The sequence below is a fragment of the Mobula birostris genome, chromosome X (assembly GCF_030028105.1).
Source record: "Mobula birostris isolate sMobBir1 chromosome X, sMobBir1.hap1, whole genome shotgun sequence".
NCBI classification, from domain to species: domain Eukaryota; kingdom Metazoa; phylum Chordata; class Chondrichthyes; order Myliobatiformes; family Myliobatidae; genus Mobula; species Mobula birostris.
The window spans coordinates 39,108,441-39,134,736 of record NC_092402.1 but is presented as its reverse complement, the minus strand read 5'-3'; the positions used below and the strand labels follow the sequence as shown (position 1 = coordinate 39,134,736).

General features: G+C 39.3%; 1 protein-coding gene across 4 annotated transcripts in view; it reads left to right on the top strand.

The window, feature by feature from the left end:
- The first annotated feature begins 1,594 nt into the window (after positions 1-1,594).
- The window catches only part of dhx8 (DEAH (Asp-Glu-Ala-His) box polypeptide 8), a 66,751-nt gene continuing 42,049 nt past the window's right edge, over positions 1,595-26,296 (top strand). For 2 of the 4 annotated variants that reach the window (XR_011883949.1, XM_072249694.1), the window contains exons 1-10: positions 1,595-1,813; positions 3,677-3,762; positions 5,455-5,530; positions 5,737-5,822; positions 15,263-15,310; positions 20,194-20,297; positions 23,404-23,733; positions 24,819-24,963; positions 25,146-25,349; positions 26,184-26,271. Coding sequence is in view for 3 of the 4 variants with exons in the window: in XM_072249694.1 (XP_072105795.1) it covers positions 1,705-1,813; positions 3,677-3,762; positions 5,455-5,530; positions 5,737-5,822; positions 15,263-15,310; positions 20,194-20,297; positions 23,404-23,733; positions 24,819-24,963; positions 25,146-25,349; positions 26,184-26,271 (1,276 nt within the window). In the remaining variant the exon portion in view is untranslated. Of the gene's footprint in view, positions 1,814-3,676; positions 3,763-5,454; positions 5,531-5,736; positions 5,823-15,262; positions 15,311-20,193; positions 20,298-23,403; positions 23,734-23,775; positions 24,672-24,818; positions 24,964-25,145; positions 25,350-26,183; positions 26,272-26,296 lie in introns of those variants that run through there. The other 2 variants (XM_072249696.1, XM_072249697.1) reach the window with 2 other exon arrangements.

The following is a 26,296-nucleotide window of genomic DNA, read 5'->3' as shown; positions in this document are numbered from 1 at the left end:
CGACGCCACAGCCCGATGCATGCACACGGGCAGTCTCAGCAGCGCCTCACGATTCCCACAGAGCCGCTTCCACCTCACATGGAGACCGCGACGCCACAGCCCAACGCCTGCGCACGGCCAACCTCAGCAGCTTAGAGGCTTTGGTGTTACTGCTTCCTATCTTCCATCAAGCATTAGGGTAAAAATATATGGATAACCTAATTATGCCGCGTGGAAAGAGAAGGCGGACATTACGGTGAAGAGATGATGCCAAACGTCGTCGGGAAGCGGCAAGGAGGGGGAGAGAATAACAATCGGATGAGGCCAGGGCTGCACGACTCCAGGATCAAAGAGTCAGGACAAAAAAGATGAGAGAAGACGAGACAGAGGAGGAGAGGCATGCACGTCTCCAAAATGACAACAATAGGCACAGACGGAGGAGACAGCAGGAATACGATCAGGCCAGGGCCGCACGACTCCAGGATCAGAGAGGAAGAACAAATGGTAGAAGAGATGAAGAGACAAAGGATGAAAGGGCTGCATGTCTCCAGAATGACAAAAACAGGCAGAGAAGGAGGCGAGAGGAAGAGGCAGAGGAGAAAAGGAAAGATCAACTGGAGAATATGCGGCACAGAGTAATTATTGCGAGAGTTGCTGAAGACGACAATGGCCAATTTTGACAACAATACCTCGACAGAGAAAGAGCAAGGCAAAATGCACGACTCCCATGCCGTCACATTTCTGCTGATGTTGGTTCGATGACCAGAGTTTGCCCTGTCGTGCCTTCCTATTCACTGGAGAAAATGCACACTTCTGCTGTATGAAGGGAAAGGTCAGGATAGGCAATTTGCAGCCTTTACCTAATGAACTCCTCAATTTGTACAGCAATGATGAACCTATTGCAAACGAGTTCAGGAAGAACATCAGACAATACAATTGCCTCTTCCAAATGACATCCTTTGGTGCCAAAGAAGTCATTCCAACTGGGAATCGATGGAATCTTTCTGTGATATTCAAGGCCAAATCCATCATTACATCGGACATTTAATTCCAGACCTGACTCAGCAAGCCCGATTCCTTCAAATTTACTTCATGGATACTTAATGTTCATTCTGGTCACATATTTGAATTGCTATGCGTCTTTCTTCTTTAATAAGTTGAATTTTTCTTCTTTAATTTACAAATCAAAGCGATAGCAATAGCATTCAGGAAAATTTAATGTTCATTCTGGCCACATCAGACTGCACTACCCTTCTCTCAAAGGGTGCCCGAACGGGTCACCCCGTCGCCTAGTAATTCTTATATTTAAAGCTTTGCAAGCACCTGTACAAACCCTGGTTATGTCCTACCTACGAATTTTGAACATGGTAGTCCAGAAAACATGTTTTTGTTTTAACGGTGGGGAAGGTGCTGCTAGCTCCGAGGAAACAAATCAATGCCGTTCTTTACCCAGGTCCTTGTCGTAATCAATATTTAACTTAGCCACGCTGCTCCGCTGCGGCCCCTTGCGGTGACGGAGCTGTACTTTCCACCCGAGGATCTCCGGACAGAACCGAGTGCGAGCCGAGCATCCGGCGCTGCGTCACGAGGTGAAAGGTGAAAGGTGAGAGTTGAGCGTGTCTGCGAGAAGATGGCGATTTGGTGAAGAGAGCTTGATTCGATTTCTCGTACAGGAAGTTTGTGAGGTTTTTCTCGGACGAGCAAATACTGGGAAAGGCCTGGAAGATGGCGGAGGTGGCGTTGGAGGAACTGAGTAAGCTGGAATACCTGTCACTGGTCTCCAAGGTCTGTACTGAGCTAGACAACCACCTGGGCATCAACGACAAGGACCTGGGTAAGGATGGCCTGGACTGGGATGGCACACGGGGCTTGTAGCATTTGCTTCACGACCCCTTCTTCGCCCTGAGCAGGGACTGACACCAGAAAATGCTAGCAATACTCAATAGGTCAGGTAGAATATGCGCAGAGTCCGCGTTGCAGGAAAAACACAAGAGACTGTGGATGCCGGAATCTGGAGGAGGAACTCGGGGCCGAGCAACATTTGTTGGTTGGGTGGGTTGAGAGGCGTTGCTGATATTGCGATTTAAACTCTGTTTCAGGACTTGGAGGAAAACTTCAGCATACCTTGAGACTTTGCAGTGGAGTAGTTTCAGGTCAATGTTTCGGTCTTGTCTGTTTATTGATGCTGCCTGACCAACTGAGTATTTCCAGCTTTTTGGTTTTTTTTATTTCAAAATTCTAGCATATGCAATTTAAAAAAAATGTTTCTCTTATTGCTGGGCCTGCAATTTCCAAGAGTTTCCATTAGGATGCTTTGAACACATCCTTTTTCCTCTGTCTACGTTGTGACAGAGTTTGGAATAGAAGTGCTGGTGTTGGGGATATAGAATGACATTTTATTGCAAAGTAAATATCAATATCATTTGGCTCTCAGTATCGGGGTTGTTGGCCTGCGAATAGACACTTACGTTGGTTTGTTCATCATCCAGTAAATTTTGAGATTTTTCATAGTGCTCATTGTATTTTTCCAGCACTTGCTTTATATACTTCGGGTTTTGGAAATGTGTAGGATGGCAGGCAGTGCTGCTATCTGATAGACCATGAGCTTTGTGCCAGATCTGAGATTTTGAAGAAAATCAAATAAAATCATAAGACATGAGAGCAGAATTAGGCCGTGTGGCCCATTGAATCTTTTCCACCATTTGATCATGGCTGATTTATATTCTCCCCTCAACTCCATTCTTCCTGTAACCTTTGATGCCCTCACTAATCAAGAACTTTTCAATTTCCACCTTAAGTATACCCAGTGATTTGGCTTCCACAACCATCTGTAGCAATGAATTTCATAGATTCACCACCCTCTGGCTCAAGAAATTCCTCCTCATCTCTGTGCTAAGGGGACCAAACTCCTCTGTTGTATTGAAGGGAATGACAGATTTCATCACTGCCGTCTGGCTTCACTGAGAGGTAGTTCAAGAAATAGAAAAAGTAGTCCACATTATTCAGGATTTCACCAATGACCTTCACTGTCAAAGGGCAGGGTTGTACTGTGTGGGCAAGTTGATAGAACATCTTTGCCTTGTGGATGCTGGGTGTAAGGCCCATCCTTTTGTACACTTCGGTGAATGTGTCAACAATGGCTTCAGGTGCAACCTCTGGTGGCTGGAAATGTCTACGTTTCCTGCACCTTGATTATTTCAGAATCTGCATGTGTAATTAGTGTAATTTGCAACCCGGATGTTCCAAGCTGCCCCTCTGTCAAGAGGTTATTGGTTATAGAGATTTGAGCACAAATCTAGTCTGTTGGAATTGCTGTTTTTTCCAGTGGAGATGTCACATCCTGGCTCTTCATATGGATGCTGTTGTTTCTTAACAGTAGTTCAGTGAAGAATAGGGGAATCGTTCCTGATGTTCTTGTCAATCTTTGTCACTGAATTCTGATTTACTGGTCATTGATTGGTGGCATCTACAGCTCCAACAATACAACAGGAGCTACCCGTGAGGAAAACACTTAATTGGTCATTGTGATTGTCACTTAGTGAATGTGTTTGTTTTTATTGGGCTCAATATTAGGAACAAAATCAAGAAAAATTATCATTGGTTTTCTATCAAATATAAGGCTAAGTTTGATTTGCTTCCATTGGGTTGTGCAATGTCATATGCTGACTTTTTCAATATAATGTTTTCCTTTTTCCAGCTGAATTTATCATCAGTCTTGCTGAGAAGAATATTACTTTTGATACTTTCAAAGGAGCACTGGTAAAGAATGGAGCTGAGTTTACAGTAAGTTCTGTACAGAATGACTTGTTCCTTACTGATATACCCATCCCTTTTACACAAAAGGATGGAGAATGTTCCATGATCCTCAAGATAATCTGACAAAAGGAGTAATTTTTTTTGGACTGTGTTGAATCAACGGAAGTCTTCCAAAAACCAGTCTGCTGTTCCTTTTCTGCAGCACTGAAATATACTTTTAAGATACAAACATTAGTGAAAGAATGCTTTTGTAGAGTTTTAAACAGAATTGGTATTTCTAAATTCTTTATTTTCTTTATATGCTAAGTATCAGCTATCAATGTACTTTCTGATATTTTCATTACCATAGACATTCTGTTTACGAATGCATCATCGATAACGGATAAAAATTGTTAGGAAATATTAGTAAAACCTAAGGTGGTACAAGTCTGAAGTATAAATGCAAAGTATTAGAGAAAAATGTTAAAGATAAGTCAGCATCTGAAAGAACAAAGAGAATTTTACTTTTTGAAATATTGATAAAGGGTCTTTGCTAAAATGTTAACCATTTTGCTGACCAGTTTGTATTTTCAGCATTTTTGTTTGGTACTTGTATAAATTTTTCTACTACTTTGAAAAAATTCACTATAGTATTATGCAAAGACAGTGGAGTTTTTGAAACATATTTGCAATGTACTATATGCTGATATTAGAAATTCAGTTGTGGTCAGAATATGTATTTTATAACTCATTCATTATTTCTGCTGCATATTGCCATCAACCGAAGATCAACAAAATCATAGACCAAACAAAGACAGCACCCCCTCCACTCTTATCTGTTCCTCTGTTACACCTCGGGCAGCAATATCCAGGAACATTGAGCTGCCTTGCTTGAAACAATTTATGGACCCTTTCCTAATGCAATAAAGGGTGTAACATCTGTTAAAAAAATCACACTGAAAGACTAGTTCCAATTTATAAATGGAATGTTTTTGTTAAATACAGTCTCCTCTTAAAGTCAAAATTTCTGAATTCAGAAACTGAACTATTCATTTTTTTAAAACCGACAAACGGCTAATCATGATTAGTAAGTAGTTGGCTCATTATTTCTGCCTTTCTTTGTTGTAGTGGTTGGCCAAATATTAAAGTAGAGCAAATACAGAATGCTGGAATGAGTCAATTCGCATCTGTAGGAGCAAAAGATGTAGATTAGTGATTCATGGCTGAGAGGGAAGAAGAAAGATTACCAGTATATAGTTGTAGGTAGGGCTGGTAGTCCAAGCAGGTGGGTTAAGGGGATGAGAGAGTGAACAAAGGGAAAAGAAAAGAAAATCTAGTAAACAGGTGAGTGTGAGGAAGGAGAGAACCAGAGATGTAGGTTACCTGAAAATAGGGCATTCAGTGTTCGTACCACTGGGTTGTAAGCTATCCAAGCCAGATATGAAATGGTCTTCCAGTTTCTGTCTGCCAATGACAATATTATGGCAATATTTCCTGTTCCCAGTCCTGATACAGGGTTTGAACCCAAAATGTTGACTTGAATCTTTTGGCTCCACAAATGCTGATTGACCCTTTGAGTTCTTGGAGCTTACTGTTCGAGATTCCAGCCAAATTTCTTTTGCTGATTTGCAGATTTCTTGCAAATGTAGCATGTTGCTAAGTGTTAACCCCAAAAGTGACTTTTATTGTGGATTCTAATTGCTTGCACTAACTGTGTTCATAATTTCTGTTACTTTCCAGGATTCGCTCATCAGCAATTTGTTACGTTTGATCCAGACTATGCGACCTCCATCCAAGCCATCAACCTCCAGCAAATGTAAGAAATACAGCACCTTCCCTCTTTGTACATGTGCAGTAGAACAGATTTCCAGAGATTTGTGAAATTTTAGAACACAGATGGAGGTCATACAGCCTATCCCAACTGCTCTGTTCGCTGTAAAACCGTTCATTTTGTGCTATTTCCATTTTTATTCTTAATGTTTATCTAAATCCTTCTCAATTTTTCTTAATATTTTCATGCAGCTGAATTACCAAAACAAAAATCAGAAAAAGAAAAAATAAAGGAGCTATTCCCTGCCCTTTGTATGCCTGATAATCCATCGACGCGGGTAAGTTCTGCATTTACTTTTAGCCCCCTTAATGGGGAACTCCTTGGTTGATATTTTCCAGTCTTTAAATGCCTTTAACTTTTCCAGGCAAGATGACACCAAGGTGCCGTCTTTGCCGAGGTTGTGGCTCAGACTTAGTTGTCTTTTAGGTTTGTAGAGATGGTTTTGGGTTCAGAGAGAAGTTACGGGGTCAGGTAGAACCTAGGGACAGCAATGTGGGGGAGCTAGAGGACAGTCTGGCCCTCTGTTCCATCCTCCTCACTGTGTTCGAAGGCCAGTGATGTGGATGTATGGCAAAGGGCATCTGTGGTCAGATGTCAGATCAGCAAGGACAAATGCTGGAGGTTCCCCCTAGTCAGCATGTTGTCGGCTGGTTCTGAAATCAGAGTTCTGTACAGGCAGGAGGCACAAGCAACAGTAACTCACTAGGTTCGCAAATCGTTGAGTCCGGCGTGCAATATCTAGTATTCAGGGTCCTCCTTCGTTGTAATCGGTGAGACCTGGGGTCAGTACGATAGATTGAAGCCCGAAGGTCAATCGGATATCAAGGCCCGATGGCGAGAGATCTGAGTCTGTGAATCTCAGTGAGTCCGCAGGGAAGTTGAAGGCCCAGTGTTTGGGAATCCTAGTCCACTGGAGGTCCGAGGCCAAAGGAGATGGCCTGTCCTGGTTCGAGCACTGTGTGCGTGCGTGGGTATGTAGGTGGGTGGGAAGGAGGAACAGGGCTCGCTTTGCTGTTTTTATTTTGTCGCTTGTGTTCTGTATGGTTTTGCCTTGCATGGTGGACGTGCTATCTTGACGCTGAATGTGTGGTGACACTGTGGGTTGCTCCAGCGCATCCTTGGGCGTGTTGGTTGCTAATGCAAGCAGTGCATTTCACTGTATGTTTTGATGTACAGGTTATAAATAAAGCTGAATCTGTTTTTAGGCCTTCAACTGAGATTTTGTACATTCATCGGGCGGGGGGGGGTAACTGTTCGACAGATTTATTGTTATCTTGCATTGAAATGGAAACAACAAGTATCACTGGGCAGCAAATTTTATGGAAGTGTGCTTCCTCAGAAATTCTTTGTGGTTATGATAGACTGCTTGAAGCCAAACCCAAATGTAATTTCAGACTACTTGTATCACGTAGCAATTTGAGGAAACATGAAATTAACTTTTATTGATAAATTGAATTGCATGATGGTGCTGACAATTTGCAATAGTTAACTAATGTTATGATGATTTTTATTTGTATTCAGTGTCTGAGGCTTCTTGCTTAATTGTCCAACAATAATTAGCCAGCCAGAATTCCAATTGCCCTGATACCATCTGTCCCTTACTTGTGATGTCCTGGTGAAACCTTTCACCATGCTCGTCACTGACAATGCTAAGATTTGCAGGAAGAAGTCTAAATGAGAATGCAGAAAATTAATCTTTAGTGACTTTGGTATTAAACAGGAAATTAGAAATGTGTGCAATAGAGGAACAGCAGTTATAATGGGTGACTTCAATCTACATGTAGATTGAGTGAACCAAATTAGTAAAGGTGCTGAGGAAGAGGATTTCTTGGAATGTATGCGGGATGGTTTTTTGAACCAACATGTCGAGGAACCAACTAGAGAGCAGGCTATTCTGGACTGGGTTTTGAGCAATGAGGAAGGGTTAATTAGCAATCTTGTCGTGAGAGGCCCCTTGGGTAAGAGTGACCATAATATGGTGGAATTCTTCATTAAGATGGAGAGTGACATAGTTAATTCAGAAACAAAGGTTCTGAACTTAAAGAGGGGTAACTTTGAAGGTATGAGACGTGAATTAGCTAAGATAGACTGGCAAATGACACTTAAAGGATTGACGGTGGATATGCAATGGCAAGCATTTAAAGGTTGCATGGATGAACTACAACAATTGTTCAACCCAGTTTGGCAAAAGAATAAATCAAGGAAGGTAGTGCACCCGTGGCTGACAAGAGAAATTAGGGATAGTATCAATTCCAAAGAAGAAGCATACAAATTAGCCAGAGAAAGTGGCTCACCTGAGGACTGGGAGAAATTCAGAGTTCAGCAGAGGAGGACAAAGGGCTTAATTAGGATGGGGAAAAAAGATTATGAGAGAATACTGGCAGGGAACATAAAAACTGACTGTAAAAGCTTTTATAGATATGTAAAAAGGAAAAGACTGGTAAAGACAAATGTAGGTCCCCTGCAGACAGAAACAGGTGAATTGATTATGGGGAGCAAGGACATGGCAGACCAATTGAATAATTACTTTGGTTCTGTCTTCACTAAGGAGGACATGAATAATCTTCCAGAAATAGTAGGGGACAGAGGGTCCAGTGAGATGAAGGAACTGAGCGAAATACATGTTAGTAGGGAAGTGGTGTTAGGTAAATTGAAGGCAGATAAATCCCCAGGGCCAGATGGTCTGCATCCCAGAGTGCTTAAGGAAGTAGCCCAAGAAATAGTGGATGCATTAGTGATAATTTTTCAAAACTCGTTAGATTCTGGACTAGTTCCTGAGGATTGGAGGGTGGCTAATGTAACCCCACTTTTTAAAAAAGGAGGGAGAGAGAAACCGGGGAATTATAGACCAGCTAGCCTAACGTCGGTGGTGGGGAAACTGCTGGAGTCAGTTATCAAAGATGTGATAACAGCACATTTGGAAAGCGGTGAAAGCATCGGACAAAGTCAGCATGGATTTGTGAAAGGAAAATCATGTCTGACGAATCTCATAGAATTTTTTGAGGATGTAACTAGTAGAGTGGATAGGGGAGAACCAGTGGATGTGGTATATTTGGATTTTCAAAAGGCTTTTGACAAGGTCCCACACAGGAGATTAGTGTGCAAACTTAAAGCACACGGTATTGGGGGTAAGGTATTGATGTGGATAGAGAATTGGTTAGCAGACAGGAAGCAAAGAGTGGGAATAAATGGGACCTTTTCAGAATGGCAGGCAGTGACTAGTGGGGTACCGCAAGGCTCAGTGCTGGGACCCCAGTTGTTTACAATATATATTAATGACTTGGATGAGGGAATTAAATGCAGCATCTCCAAGTTTGTGGATGACACGAAGCTGGGTGGCAGTGTTAGCTGTGAGGAGGATGCTAAGAGGATGCAGAGTGACTTGGATAGGTTGGGTGAGTGGGCAAATTCATGGCAGATGCAATTTAATGTGGATAAGTGTGAAGTTATCCACTTTGGTGGCAAAAATAGGAAAACAGATTATTATCTGAATGGTGGCCGATTAGGAAAAGGGGAGGTGCAACGAGACCTGGGTGTCATTATACACCAGTCATTGAAAGTGGACATGCAGGTACAGCAGGCGGTGAAAAAGGTGAATGGTATGCTGGCATTTATAGCGAGAGGATTCGAGTACAGGAGCAGGGAGGTACTACTGCAGTTGTACAAGGCTTTGGTGAGACCACACCTGGAGTATTGTGTGCAGTTTTGGTCCCCTAATCTGAGGAAAGACATCCTTGCCATAGAGGGAGTACAAAGAAGGTTCACCAGATTGATTCCTGGGATGGCAGGACTTTCATATGAAGAAAGACTGGATGAACTGGGCTTGTACTCGTTGGAATTTAGAAGATTGAGGGGGGATCTGATTGAAACGTATAAAATCCTAAAGGGATTGGACAGGCTAGATGCAGGAAGATTGTTCCCGATGTTGGGGAAGTCCAGAACAAGGGGTCACAGTTTGAGGATAAAGGGGAAGCCTTTTAGGACCGAGATGAGGAAAAACTTCTCCACACAGAGAGTGGTGAATCTGTGGAATTCTCTGCCACAGGAAACAGTTGAGGCCAGTTCATTGGCTATACTTAAGAGGGAGTTAGATATGGCCCTTGTGGCTACGGGGATCAGGGGGTATGGAGGGAAGGCTGGGGCAGGGTTCTGAGTTGGATGATCAACCATGATCATAATAAATGGCGGTGCAGGCACGAAGGGCCGAATGGCCTACTCCTGCACCTATTTTCTATGTTTCTATGTGACATGTTGCACTTCATGGTTTTGTATGCCTGAAGCATGTTGTCAACCATCAGTGCATAGTTTGGTGCTCTGTGTTTGCCAAGAAAAGTTTCGACATCCCTAAATGCCTTCCATGCGATTTTGTCTGGTCCCACAAGAAGTTCTTCGAATTGCCTATCATTGATGACCTGTTTGATTTGTGGACCAACAAATACAGTGGCATGCAAAAGTTTGGGCACCCCAGTCAAAACTTCCGTTACTGTGAATAGCTAAGCGAGTAAAAGATGACTTGATTTCCAAAAGGCATAAAGTTAAAGATGACATATTTCTTTAATATTTTAAGCAAGATTACTTTTTTATTTCCATCTTTTACAGTTTCAAAATAACAAAAAGGGCAAAGGGCCCAAAGCAAAAGTTTGGGCACCCTGCATGGTCGGTACTTAATAACACCCCCTTTTCAAAGTATCGTAGCTTGTAAACGCTTTTTGTAGCCAGCTATGAGTCTTTCAATTCTTGTTTGGGGGATTTTCACCCATTCTTCCTTGCAAAAGCCTTCTAGTTCTGTGAGATTCTTGGGATGTCTTGCACGCACTGCTCTTTTGAGGTCTATCCACAGATTCTTGATGATGTTTAGGTCGGGGGACTGTGAGGGCCATGGCAAAACTTTCAGCTTGCGCCTCTTGAGGTAGTCCATTGTGGATTTTGAGGTGTGTTTAGGATCATTATCCTGTTGTAGAAGCCATCCTCTTTTCATCTTCAGCTTTTTTACAGACGGTGTGATGTTTGCTTCCAGAATTTGCTGGTATTTAATTGAATTCATTCTTCCCTCTACCAGTGAAACGTTCCCCGTGCCACTGGCTGCAACACAAGCCCAAAGCATGATCGATCCACCCTCGTGCTTAACAGTTGAAGAGGTGTTCTTTTCATGAAATTCCACACCCTCTTTTCCTCCAAATATACCTTTGCTCATTGTGGCCAAAAAGTTCTATCTTAAATTCAACAGTCCACAGGACTTGTTTCCAAGATACATCAGGCTTGTTTAGATGTTCCTTTGCAAACTTCTGATGCTGAATTTTGTGGTGAGGATGCAGAAAAGGTTTTCTTCTGATGACTCTTCCATGAAGGTCATATTTGTGCAGGTGTCGCTGCATAGTAGAGCAGTGCACCACGACTCCAGAGTCTGCTAAATCTTCCTGAAGGTCTTTTGCAGTCAAACGGGGGTTTTGATTTGCCTTTCTAGCAATCCTACGAGCAGTCTCTCAGAAAGTTTTCTTGGTCTTCCAGACCTCAACTTGACCTCCACCATTCCTGTTAACTGCCATTTCTTAATTACATTATGAACTGAACATCTACCTGAAAACACTTTGCTACCTTCTTATAGCCTTCTCCTGCTTTGTGGGCATCATTTATTTTAATTTTCAGAGTGCTAGGCAGCTGCTTAGAGGAGCCCATGGCTGCTGATTGTTGGGACAAGGTTTGAGGAGTCAGGGTATTTATAAAGCTTTAAAATTTGCATCACCTGGCCTTTCCTAACAATGACTGTGAACAAGCCATAGCCCTAACAAGCTAATTAAGGTCTGAGACCTTGATAAAAGTTATCTCAGAGCTCAAATCTCTTGGGATGCCCAAACTTTTGCATGGTGCTCCTTTCCTTTTTTTCACTTTAAAATTGTACAAAACAAAAATAATACACTAATCTTGCTTAAAATGTTGAAAAGAATGTTTCATCTTTAACTTTGAGTTTTGGAGATCAGTTCATCTTCTATTAGCTATTCACAGCAACAAAAATTTTGACCAGGGTGCCCAAACTTTTGCATGCTACTGTATGCCTGCCTTAATTTTAGCATCAGTTATTCTCGGAAACATTTGTTTCAAATAGCACAGGGGTCCCCAACCTTTTTTGCACCGCTGACCGGTTTAATATTGACGATATTCTTGCGGACCGGCCGGGAGGGGTTGTTCAAGTAGGGTTAAACTCACCTTAACATGCCTTTTACAGATAGGGTTGCTAACTTTCTCACTCCCAAATAAGGGACAAAAGTAGCAGTCAAATCCCGGGACACTTTACCCCAGGAAAGACTACCATGACCATGAAACCTTGCATGGGCACCTGTGTGCGCATGCGCGTACGTGCCGATTTTCCCCCCACAAATCGGTTTTGCCTTCATCTTCTCAACTATACTGTACATACATTATTTCTACTTTATATAGGCTGTGTATTTATCATATCATTCATGCTTTTACTATATGTTAGTGTTATTTATTTTCAGTTTTATGTGTTATTTGGTATGAGTTGTTAGGTTATTTTTTGGGTCTGGGATCGCTCAAAATTTTTTCCCATATAAATTAATGGTAATTACTTCTTTGCTTCACGCCATTTCGGCAGGAAAGGTTTCATAGGAATGCTCTACCTTAGCGGGGGAAATATGGGACAAGGGCAGTCCTGTGTGGTACAAACCAATTTAGCCCAATATACGGGATGTCCTGGCAAATATGGGACATTTGACAACCCTATGTTCAAGTTCAACGGTGCCTGACAGGGAATGAGGAAAGGTGCAACTGACTCATATCGTTTCCTCACAGCCCGGTAGCACATGCTTTGCGGCCCGGTGGTTGGGGACCGCTGAAGTAGCAAAATCCTTCACCTTCCTTGTTCCTCGCTTTCATAAAATCGTTCATAAGCCTGACAACAGCAGATTTCATCCTAGCAGTCTTGAACCCAATAATTCAGCTTTTGTCTTTGACGGACCCAAATCTCTGGCCAAGTCATTTAACTCAGATTGAGTTATCAGATGAGGCTCACTGGACATAAAGTGTTCGAAATCTGTATCAGTGTCATTTTCCATTCCTGGCTTCTGCATCATGGCATCGTCTTCTGCCTCCTCTAGACTCCATGTCTCTGGTGGCTTCAGTACAGCAAGACTGTTGCTATGTGGTACAGGTCTCATGACCGTAGGGAGATTGGCAAGTTTCAGATTAATATACATAACAATACTAATGATACAAAGAGATCGGTATAACATTGATAATGGTTAACATATACAAACGTAATTCGAGTAAAATATATAATTCAAGCTTCCCAATCTCTAAGTAATTGAAGATTACTTAGAATTTTATAAAGAACCCCCTAAACTAAAAAATACAAAACATATCTGGGATGTCCTATTCCTTCGGATGAGAACATTATTTGTCATTAACTCTACTCCTCCATAGGTAAACAAAAGATTATTTTAAAAAAGGGTTCTGAAAGGGAGAGCTTACATCATATGAAAATGTTAAATAAATGGTCTCCAGCTTTCTTCAAATTTAACTGAGGAATCACCCATACCACACCTTATTTTTTCCAGGTTTTAACATAATATAGTTTGAGAAAACCATTGAAAAGTAGTAGGAGGATCAGAATCTTTCCATTTAAGTAAGATGGATCTTTTAGCTATTAGTGTAACAAATGCAATCAAACAGCAAGCTGGAAAGGATAAATTACCAACATCTGTCACTGGTAATTCGAAAATTGCAGTCATAGGGTGAGGTTTTAAATTAATATGCAAAACTGTTGAAATAATATCAAAAATATCTTTATAATATTTATCTAAAAGAGGGCAAGACCAAAACATATGTGTCAGAGAGGCCACCTCAGAGTTACATCTGTCACACACAGGATTTATATGTCGGTAAAAACGAACTAATTTATCCTTAGACATATGAGCCCTATGGACTATTTTAAATTGTATCAGTGTATGCCTAGCACACATTGAGGAAGTATTAACTAGTTGAAGAATTTTCTCCCATTTCTCTATAGGTAAGGATACATGAAGTTCTCTTTCCCATTCATTTTTTTATTTTATCAGATGTACCTAGATGTATTTTCGTAATTAAATCATACAAACTTGCTATTAAGCGCTTCTGATAGGGATTTAAACCTAATTTTTTTCTGTAATATTAGTTGGGTGAAATATTGGAAAGTTAGGTAAAATATCATTCAAAAAAAACTTCTAATCTGCAGATATCTGAAAAAATGTGAACTAGGCAACTTATATTTATTAGATAATTGTTCAAACGACATGAAACAATTATACATAGATAAATCACGAAAGCATGCTATTCCCCTCGTTTTCCATAAGGAAAAAACTTGATCAATTCTAGAAGGTTGAAAGAAAAAATTAGATATAATAGGACTAGATAAAATAAATTCATTCAATCCAAAAAAATTGTGAAATTGAAACCATATTCGTATTGTATGTTTAATTATTGGATTAATTATTTGTTTATTCAGTTTGGTTAATGCAAAGGGGAGCAAAGCTCCTAAAATAGAAGCTAATGAGAACTCCTGCTCAGACTCACCCTCGAGGTTCACCCATCGTGGACAATGAGTTTCATCCCAATCTTGTGTCGAAAACATTAAATATTAGATATTAATTGCCCAATAACAAAATCTAAAATTCAGCAATGCTAAACCACCGTCCTTTTTTGATTTCTGTAGATATTTCTTACTCAATCTAGGATTTTTATTCTGCCATATATATGAAGAAATTTTAGAATCAATAATATCAAAAAAGGATTTAGAGATTAAAAATTGGGACCATTTGAAATAAATACAGAAATTTAGGTAAAACAGCCATTTTAATAGCATTAATTTGACCAATCAATGATAAGGACAGTGGGGACCATTTAGTAAACAATTGTTTAACATGGTCAATTAAGGGTAGAAAGTTAACTTTAAATAGATCTTTATATTTTTTTAGTAATTTGACACCCAAATAAGTGAAATAATCAGTAATTAATTCAAATGGTAATAGTCTATAAATTGGAACTTGCATATTTAACGGAAAAAGCTCACTCTTATTAAGATTTAGTTTATAACCAGAAAAACTACTAAACTGAACTAGTAGTGATAAAACTGCAGGGATGGATTTCTCTGGGTTCGAGATATATAGTAACAAGTCATCTGCATACAATGATACCTTATGTATCTCCTTCCCACGAGTAATTCCAAATATATTGGGTGAATCACGAAAGGCGATTGCCAAGTGTTCCAAAGCTATATCAAATAATAAAGGACTTAACGGACAGCCCTGTCTAGTACCTCTGAAAAGCCTAAAAAAGGGGATCTCTGATTATTGGTAACTACGGAGGCCAAAGATAAATGATATATTAATTCAATCCAAGAAATAAATTTTAAGCTAAAGTTGAATCTCTCAAGCATATTAAGTAAATATTTACATTTAACTCTGTCAAACGCCTTCTCGGCGTTGAGCGAAATAACACATTCTGGGACTTTAGATGAAGGAGCATATACAATATTCATTAATCTCCTAACATTGAAATACGAAAAGCGATCTTTAATAAATCCTGGTCTGATCATCAGAAATAATTTGTGGCAGTACCTTTTCCAATCTATATGCTACTATTTTAGAAAAAAAATTTGGAATCTGTATTCAACAAAGATATAAGGTCTATATGATGCACAATCTGTAAGGTCTTTATCTTTTTTAGGAATTAAAGAAATGGATGCTTCATAAAAGGATTGTAATTTACCTACAAGTAAGGCATCCTTAAAAATTTTACATAGCCATAGTGAAAGTAAATTTGAAAAAGATGTATAATATTCTACTGTAAATCCATCCAAGCCTGGTGCTTTTGTAGTATTCATTGCAAAAATTGCTTTCTTAATATCATTTTCCATAATGGATGCATCTAGTTCTAAGTGTTCATTAAGTGGTAATTTCGGAATGTTCAATTTCCTTAAAAATTCATGCATAATGGTAGACTCTTCAGGAAATTCCGATTGATATAGAGAGGTATAAAAGTTTTGAAAAGATTTATTAATTTCGTCATGATCAACCGTCAAGGTACCATCCCGTTTAGAAACTTTACTAATCAAATGTTTAGCTGAAGCAGCTTTCAGTTGGTCTGCCAATAATTTACCCGATTTATCACCATGTGTATAAAATTGACTCTTAGTTTTAAGTAATTGATTTTCAATCGGGGAAGTTAGTAGCAAATTATGTTGCATCTGAAGTTCAACCTTCTTCTTATAGAGTTCTAAATTAGAAGCAACAGAATACTTTCTATCAGTTTCTTTAATCTTTTCAACCAATGTACATATTTCATTATTAATTCATCTTTTCAATCCAGCAGAATATGAAATAATTTGCCCACGATAAAGTATCCCACAATATTCCACTGGAGATTTCATCCGTAGAATTAGTTGAAAAGAAAAAATCAATCTGTTCTTTAATAAAGTTGGTAATAGTCAGTATTTGGTGCATAAAGATTACCCAAAACAACTTTTTGGTATTGCTTTGTACTGTTGTAACTATATGTTATAATTATGTGGTTTTTGTCAGTTTTTTTAGTCTTGGTTTGTCTTGTGTTTCTGTGATATCATTCTGGAGGAACATTGTATCATTTCTTAATGCATGCATTACTAAATGACAATAAAAGAGGACTGCGTGTCCTCATAATCTAATCTAAAGTAAGCCAGTAATTAGCAAAAATCTACCATTTGGGTCTGAAATTGTTTCATAATGAACAAATGAAATCGAGGAGTCTATTCTCTTTTTACCTTAGATTGTGAGTTAGAATGAAACTGTTGTTCCTTCCTAAATCTAAAAAAAGCTGATTACCCACCCTCCTCACATGAGTCTCCTGAGCAAAGATAATCTGATAGTCTACGAAAGACATTTAAAAATCTTCTTCTGTTTAATCGGATGATTCAAACCATTTACATTCCATGAAACAAAATTAATATCATTATCCATTTACTACAATAAGCCAAATGGTATGCAAAGGGTTAACCTTACTGCACAGGAAACCCATGACTCAGGAAGAGGAAAAAGGTTAAAGAGGAACTGGAATCTACGACACTTCAGACATATTTGCAGTTTCAGAACATCCCAATTGGAAAATACTAATCTAAGAGGAATACCATCCCCCACCCACCAAGCCCGAAAAAAAAACACAACTGGCCACAGCCAGCCAGTACGCTAACTAATCCCAAATACATTACCCCCAACTCTCATGAAGATGTAACTCCAAATGGAAGGAATGTAATAAACCACCCACAGACAAAACATTGAGAGAAATACCAAGAAAAGGACAAAACAAACATTGAGAAAAAAGAACCCAGTCATTGCGAGACATTTTGAAAGGCAAAATCTTGAAAAATGAAACAAAATACAATCTTACTAATATTTCAAAAAAAACAATCTGTTGCCAAGTCAAAATATTAAAGGAAAAGTTAAAAATACTTACATAAAATAATAAGAGAAAAGAAATCTTAACATAAAAGCATAATAAACATCTATACTCCAAAAAAGATACAGGTATAATCCAACCAAGAATGAGAATTCCTGAACTTTAAAGGCATATCTACACATTAATTTTAAGCTAATAGACAACTACATTCAAACATGAGAAAGCAGTAACTTTATTAAACAGTTGAAGATTAGTCAAGCTCTTCAAGAAATTGACGTGCCTCCGTCACTGATTTAAACCATTTACGTGATTTATCTGGCAAAACAACCCTTAAACGCGCAGGATATAATAACGCAGGATGTAACTTCTTTTGGTATAATTCCGACATGACCGACTTAAAAAGAGACCTCTCTTTGGACTAAAATCTTCCACCAAACGAAATTTGAGATCCCCATGCTCAATGACTCCTTTCCTACATGCAACTTGAATTAACTGCTTCTTAGTATGCACATAGTGGAATCGTAGAACAACTGCTCTGGGTTTTAAATCTTTCGGAGGTTTAACCCTTAACGAGCGATGAGCGCGGTCTAGTATGGGGGGGGGGCGGTTAGAAAACACTTCAGTACCGAATACCTCCATTAAAAATTGAGCAAAAAACTTAGTGGGATCGCCACTATCAACATCCTCACGAAGTCCTATAATCCGTAGATTCTGTCTGCAACTACAATTTTCCAGGTCAATGATCTTGGCTTATTATCGTTCCAGTGTTTGAGTGGTCAAGAGTACCTTCTTTTCCATTGAGCTTGATCCGCGGTCTCTTTGTCTGCCATTTTCATCAAGATCCGAAATTAGTTGTTGCTTTTCATTCTCACATTTAATTACTCCGAGTTGATCTTCAATATTATTTAACTTTATCTCGAGATTAGAAAATCTTTTATCAAATTTATCAAGTTTGTCATCCAAAAGCTTGGATATAACTTTGAAAGTCAGTTGTGCCTGTTTAGGGTCGCCTTCTTCTCCTCCATTTCCATTGTCGGCTTCCTCGCTCTCGGTTAGTGCCTTTTTCCCTCTGGTTGCCATTTCCAAGAATTAAAAGTCAAAATTCAAGCATACAAAAATAATGTAAACACTTCAATGTGGATACTAAACGGGTGGTAAATAAATGAAAAAAAGAACGGAGCAAAGTCAAGTGCGACTTACTCCATCTAGTGCTTCAAGAGAGTCCGAATCACTTGTTTTTAGCAGAGAAACCAAGCACGCTGGTCAGACAGAAGTAGCAGTCTGTCACATGATCCTTCTTTTCTCACCATATCATTGGGACAGCAAACGGTGTTGCTTTCCGAAATACCTCTGTGCCAAGCTCTAAGATTGACAGCACATGTTGTGCAACAAATGTGAGGAACTCAGGCTTTGTCTTGGTCGCCAAATTTACACCCAAAGTTAGAGCTCATAGACTTCCTTAATAAGAGGAGTCATGCTTTATCTTTGAGATTTGAGTGTATACTTGCCACAAATATAACAGAAAGTATCGCGGCTGTTGCAACATTGGTGAGACATTTTACTATCACAAATACTGAAAATGCAATTCTTTTATTATAATGAGTACTCACAATATGCAATGCGCGTCAATGTGATCGCAAATATATATGCAAACGCAATGCATAGAATAGTGTGTGTGTGATGCTTTTGTAGCCTTTCTAAAACCTGTCCTGCCATGCAGCATCTGCCCTGCCTAAGCATGCCTGGACAAGATAGAAAACTTTTCAGCTTGCATTGTGGGCAACATTTTAATTGACTTGAATCATGAATTGAAATAACAAATACAGAATTTTTGCAAAATGGTGCATGAGATTAGATTATGAGGACACGCGGTCCTCTTTTATTGTCATTTAGTAATGCATGCATTAAGAAATGATACAATGTTTTTCCAGAATGATATCACAGAGACACATGACAAACCAAGACTGAAAAACTGACAAAAACCACATAGTTATAACATATAGTTACAACAGTGCAAAGCAATACTGTAATTTGATAAGAACAGACCATGGGCACGGTAAAATCACAGAGTCTCTCGAAAGTCCCATTATCTCATGCAGACGGTGAACCTCCAGCGCCGCAAACTTGCCGATGCAGCATCCCGGAAGCATCCGACCACAGTCCGACTCCGAGTCCGTCCGAAAACTCCGAGCCCCTGTCCAGCTCCCCGACACCAATGCACTGAGCACCATCTCTGCTGAGCATTTTGACCCCGGCCCCAGCAACAGGTGATACGCAAAGCCGAGGATTCGGGGCCTTTGTTTCCAGAGATTCTTGATCGCGCAGTAGCAGCGGCAGCAAAGCAGGCATTTCAGAAGTTTCTCCAGATGTTCCTCTGTGCTTCTTCACGTCTGTCCCCATCAAATCAGGATTGTGCACGGCATCCTACTTCACAGATACGATATCAATTTGGAATGGCCGCGCGCACTGCGTCGCGCTGCCATCTTCTCTTCCTTCCTGATTATTTGGAAATTTCATGGTATTTTCATGATCAGCAGCCCATAAGATACACCTAAAAATATTCAGGAAGCAAAATCTTTGTTCTCCAGTGCTTCAAAGTGGATGGGATTAATATCTGAAAGAGAAAAGGCATGAACATTTTCGGGGTGCCCTTTCACCAGATTAGAGTTCTGATTTGAAACAGTTTGCAATTCCTTACTTAGTGCACTGATCTCATTCTCACACTCAACAATGTGGACATCTCAAGTATTTTGAAGGAGTTGTTGGAATATTTGTAATGTTTATGAATATTATAGTATTGCAATACTATTAGATTTACAAAGATGTTATTTTTGGTCAGTGCATTTGAATAATTTTGACTTTTTTAGGTTTTTATCTTGGCATCACTGTAGGCACATTTAACTAATTACCATTTATATTGTGAAATAAAATTCATTTTCTATGATTTGAGATAGGACTCTCATGATCTATTACTGTAGACGTCAAGTGATTGTCTTTTTGAGTGGCCATCAACTAAATCATTTGAAATATGTGCATCTCATGATATTCTATCAATTTAATTGCAACCCACCTAATTGCGTCCAAACAGCACAATATTCCATATTAATCTTAGAAGGGTGTACCCCATTGGAGATCTTGAATTATTTTGCATTTGAGGCCCAATCAGGTGCTGCATAGCTTTTAAAAAGTCTTTTTGAAAAAATCTAAACTTACTCTTTGTTTTGCAGACTTCACTGGATGAAGATGATTTGAAAGTGGCTGCAGATGCATTGAAGGAACTTGAAGCCTTGATGCCATCAAAAAATGATATTAAAAAGAGTAGCAAAAACGGGTACTTTTACAGTGTCCTATTAAGCACATTTTATAATCTGCTTTTTTTTAATAGACTAGGAATAGATACCAAATGATGTGTAATAAGTGGTCCCAACTAAAAAGTCTGAGGTCTGTTTACTCATCTGTATTGAGTTATCTTACAAAACCAAGCCAATTTCCCTTCACCACAACTTTCACCTGGTTCAACCTGTTCTCACATTGAAGTTTCTCTTTTAAATTTACTCCCTTCAAATCAAAGTTAATAGCTATTGCACAGAAAAAATAACTACAATGACAGGCAGGACAGAAGTAGCAACTTGTTGAGAAAGAGTACCCAAAGCATATCTGGAACTTTCTTTTAAAATTAAGCCATCTAAGTAGGATTGAAATGTGTATGGTGGGAAGACTTGGCAGAAAAAAGAAAATAAAGAAAAGTCCAAGCGTTATTTCAGAAGGTATATAAATTGATGGTAGGATACTGTTCAAGTCAATAAAAGGTTAACTTTGGCAGCCATTTGACAGTTTTTGCTTTTAATGAGTTATTGGAAATATTGAACTCGAAAGAGCAGGACAGGCCCTTCAGTCACCATATCTGAGTTGAATGTGATGCCAAATTAAACTAATCTCATCTGCCTGCACAGGATTCATATCCCTCTAGCCCCTGCATAGTCACATGCCTATCTGAAAGTCTCTTGAATGCCACTATTGTATCTCCTTCCACCACTAGTCCCTGCAGCCCATTCTAGGCACCTATTTGTGTAAATAAAAGAAAACATGTTTTGCATTTCCCCCTTAAACTTTCCCCCTCTGATTCTATAAAACTATGCCCTCTAGTACTTGGTCTGTTTATGTTTGTGTCTGTCATCATTTTATAAACTTCTATCAGATCTCTCCTCAACCTTCACTGCAGAGAAAACAGCCCAAGTTTGTTCAACCTCTCCTTACAGCTCATACTTTCTAATCCAGGCAACATCCTGCTAAACCCCTTGGGCACTCTTTCCAAAGCCTCCATGTCCCCTGTAATGGGGCAACCAGAATTGCGTGCAGTACTGCAAGTGTGGTCTAACCAAAGTTTTATGAGACTACAGTATGCCTTCCTGACTCTTGAACTCCAAGCACGAGGAATTCTGCAGAGGGCAAGCATGCCATGTACTCTTTACCACCCTATCTTTTTGTGTTACCATTTTCAGGGAGCAATATACATCAATGCTGTATCCTGCCATTTACTATGTACTTTCCCCTTGCATTTGATTTTCAAAAGTGCAATGTCTCACGCTTCCCAAATTCAAAGCTGCAAAGAGATGGCATGGCAGGATGGTGGGTATCTTTCATCTGCTGTTTCTTTGCCCTTAACTGTAACTAATCGATATCCTGTATCCTTTGACATTCAATGTCTGCAAGTCCACCAATTTTCTTGTCTTACTTTCTGGCCCATCTACATTTTTGTTCAAGATGTTTGTATATCTCATTTACAGAGGACCCAGTATGGATCCCTGCAAAACACCACTGGTCATAGACCTTCACCCAGAATAACACCCCTGCAGCACAATACTCTTGTCTTCTCTGGGCAAGTCAATTCTGAATCCAAATTGCCTGGTCACAGTTAGATCCCATGAATCTTAATTTTCTTTATCAACCTATCATGTGGGACCTTGTCAAATACCCTACTAAGATCCACATAAACATCCACAGCCCTATCCTCATCAATTATCTTCATTACCATCTCAAAGAAAAGCCTCAGTGATGTTTATAAGGCGTGACCTGCCCCACACGAAGCCATGCTAACTGTCTCTAAACAGGCCATGTTCCTCCACATGGGAATAACTCCTATCTCTAAGAATCTTTAATAGCTTTACAACCACTGGTATGAGGCCTAAAATTTCCTGGATTATCCACGTTTCTCCTCTCAAGCAAAGGAATAATATTGGTATTGTGGAATAGAATTTCTTGGTGAGCAGTTGATGCAATCAATCTGGAATCTTCTGGTATTACTGGGGTGACTTTAAAACGTAAGTGCATTCTAGCACAGAACCAATGGGTCAAATGTCAGCCCTGTGTCATAAATTTCCATGTAAGTATGGGCAACTCTAAATTGGAACTATTTAGATGTGTGGACCATGGGCCCTTGCTGCAGAAAGTTCAAAGAACATTTATTATCTAAGTATATATGCTGTATACAACCTTGAGACATGTCTTCTTGTAGGCTGCCGTAAAATGAAGAAACACAGTAGAATCCAGGAAATACCCCACACAACAAAAACTGTCAAGCATCCAGTGTGCGAAAAAAAGAGAAAATCATGTAAACAATTTAAAAAAATGTAAAGTAAACAAATAATACACAACATAAATTGCAGAATCCCTGAAATTGACTTCACGACCATGGAGTCAGTTCAGCACTGCAGGCAATGCAGGAGCCCGATTGCTGCAAGGGGCAATTTAAGTGCTGAGATGAGTAAAGGCTCACAGAGTAGAGATCTGAACATCAGTTCGTCCTTCACCTTTGTCTGGCTCGGCGCATAGTTCTGCTCAACATCAGTTTGTTTTTTGCTCTCAGGCCTGGGCCTCACTGCTTCAATCTGGCTCAAAGTCCACCCAGCAATGGCTGCTGCGGCCATACCTGCAATCTGAAGAGTTCAGTTCGCCGAATCCTTCAGGAAAAACGCAAAAACAGCAGCTCGTGCAGATGGCTTAAAAAGCACAACTCCCAAAGGGAAATCATAGGCTGTGGATCGCAGTGATCGTAGTCCAGAGAAAGTATACTTAGTAGAATAGTTAAAGATTTTTTGCTGCCTGCAAAATGTCGCCATGTCTTGCCAGCACCAGCTTTGTCAATTGATATATTAAGCAGAATGCGACCAGTAACACTGGTTAAACTAGCTAATGTAATGACAGTTTACCATCATAAATATTAGATGGTAATCTCAGACCTACTCCAAGAGGACATTAATTAGACTGATAAGCTACCCTTAAACTGGATTTGTAGTTGATATTCAGGTCAGCAATATGAAAGAACAAATATATTTCTGCCTTTCTCATGATTCTCTTCAAATAGTTCTCTTTGTCCGGTGAAATATTGTCATGATTTATTTCAAGTTTGTAAAAGTAGAATTGTTTCTCATTTGTAGCTCTAATGAAAAAGTAAAGAAAAAGAAAAGGAGTCGCAGTCATAGTAGAGACAGAGACCGGGACCGGAAGCGCCATCGCAGGTCGAGGTCCAGATCACACTCAAGAGACCGAAGCAAAGGTAAATTCAGCAGGAGATCCAGAAGCAGGAGTCGGAGCCCAAGCCGAGATCATAAGGAACGTTTCAGAACTAGAGAAAAGAGCTGTGAGAAAAGGAAAGAAAGATACGTCGACAGGCCTCCACCTGAAGAACCATCTGTTGGTGAAATATACAACGGCAAAGTCACCAGTATCATGCAGTTTGGATGTTTTGTACAGCTGGAAGGTTTAAGGTATAGTAAGCGGCAGGTAGTGTAAGAAGTCATTGCAATAGTGTGAACACTTTAGAAATTGGGTTTGAGTGATATGAGTGTAATTGTTCAAATTAAGAACTTCAGATATGCTGTGAACTGTTTGACTATATTGATATTAGGTAAATGACATTTCAAGGCACGTGTCATAAATTTCCTTTTGCATCAGCTTCCTGCATGCGAATAAAAATTCCCAAATCTCCTTCAGTGTTTTAATTTCTGTCAAATAGTTTCTTACAGTTATTGCTGCAAGGAGGAGTGTTTTCCCTTCCATGTATACTGCTCAGCCAATGCTTCCAAGTTCTGGATGGTGAAAGGAGATATCCAGATGTGCTTAGAACAAAAGGCTTGTTCTTCCCTTGAAAAATAATAACCAAGCTGTCTCCTCATTTGTTCAAAAGGATTATTTAAGTTATAGAAGAAAAATATTTTTGGGATAATAATAGACAATTATTTAAGTATTTTGAAATTGAAATTTGTAACTAAGTCTTTAGAGCTGAGCTTTGTGTTCTTCCAATTTTGTAAGTTTACAAGGCTCAAGTCTGCACAATATTAATTTTTATTTATGATAGTTTCTTGGGGAAACCATTGCTTTGCATTCTGTAGGTAGAAGGAAACAAAGTATGTCATACTTTGACTCAAGTGCAACAGGAAATGATTGAAGCCTATTTTTCTACCATGTATTAAAACATTTGTTAAGATTATTACTGGGAAATGGTGCCCTAGATTCTATGTACCTTGGAGCATGATTTGAATTCATATGATATTGTAATATAATTCCGTGTAGATTTTGTCTCTAAAATTTTAATACTATTACTGATTTTATGGAAATTCTTAAATGAAAATTGCAAACCTGTCTATTGATTATATTTTTTTATCTGTGTTTTTCTTGGATGTTTCAGATACCAACCATTCCTCAGGTGTGTTTCAATGTATTAACTGTTTTAAGAAATGTAGAGCTTACATTATTATTTCAAAATACATCATTCACCATGTAAGTAGAATTATGTATAGTTATTCTGGTCAATTTACCAGTAATTTTTTTTTCATTGCACTTTTCTTTTCAGGAAACGATGGGAAGGCTTGGTGCACATATCCGAGCTCCGACGAGAGGGGCGTGTAGCCAATGTTGCTGATGTTGTTAGCAAAGGTCAAAGAGTAAAGATTAAAGTGTTATCATTCACTGGGTCCAAAACAAGCTTAAGTATGAAGGTAGTTATTTGCAATTTTCAATTAAGATTTTTGAATATTTAAACAAAGTTCAAAACTGGTTTAAGTTTGACCCATGCCAGAGTTGGGCAGGGGATTGAAAAGACTAACTTTCAGTTTGAAGTCCAAGACGATATAATTTCTGCCTTGATTTTTAAATTTTCTGGTTTAATCTGGCTCATTAGGATGTGGATCAGGAGACTGGAGAGGATCTAAATCCAAACCGACGGCGTAATGTTGGAGGTGAAAGCAATGAGGAAGCTGCCATGAGGAACCCTGACAGACCTAGTAACTTGTCATTGGTGAACACTCCTGAGGTAGAGGATGATGTATTGGAGCGCAAACGTCTCACAAAAATCTCCGATCCAGAGAAATGGGAAATTAAGCAGGTAGGACCCTGTTCAGAGATTAACCTATCAAGTGGCAGACATAACATTTTTTTTAAGCTCAGTTTGAGCTGGTGTTTCCGAGGTGATTGATTAACCTGAATAAAGTGTCAGTAAAGTTCCTATATTTGTATATTCCTATCATTGGGAAGCACTATGCTAACCTATTAGATCCATAGGGCTGAATTGGATAGGACCCTCATTGCCACTTGAAACCTCTACATGTTGTACATGGATGCAGAGGCTGAGTGTGGCTGACTCTTGAGATGTAGCAAGGTCATGGCAGAAAATAAACCATTAATGGCATAGTGCTGAGGCCTTGTCTCTGGGACACTGCACAGCCTTCAATAAAAGAAAAGCTGGCCTCAAGTTCTTGCCTCCTGTGAAAGCTGTAAAGTTCAAATATATCATAAGTTCAGAAACCTATGAAAAGATAAAATTACTGTAATTTTTTAAATGCAAAAAAAAAAATTAATTAATTACTTTCTATTTTCACTGAATTTTCAGGCCAGGAGGCACTATAAGTGGGATCTCCATTTCTGTGCCAGGTTGGGCTGGGAGAGGAACTGGGAGGTAGATTTCTCATTGGTGGTGGATACTGCTAACAAGATAGGGCTCCATTGTTTGACTCCAGCAGTGGAGCAGTGAAGGATGCACTGGGATCTATTACTAAGCACATCTATTTGAGTGAGTCTGTTAAAGTTTGGGAGTGACAGAATGCCATTGTTTTCTTCGGAAATAGGCTGCAAGCAGCAAAGTTTAACCATTGTGTTTTTAAGGACCAATTACATTTGAAGGTTAGATTGCTTCTATAATATTTTTCTCCTTATATTTCAGATGATTGCAGCAAATGTAATCTCCAAGGAAGAGTATCCAGACTTTGATGAAGAAACGGGTATCCTGCCTAAAGTTGATGATGAAGAAGGTATGCACCATTTTTCACTTTACAG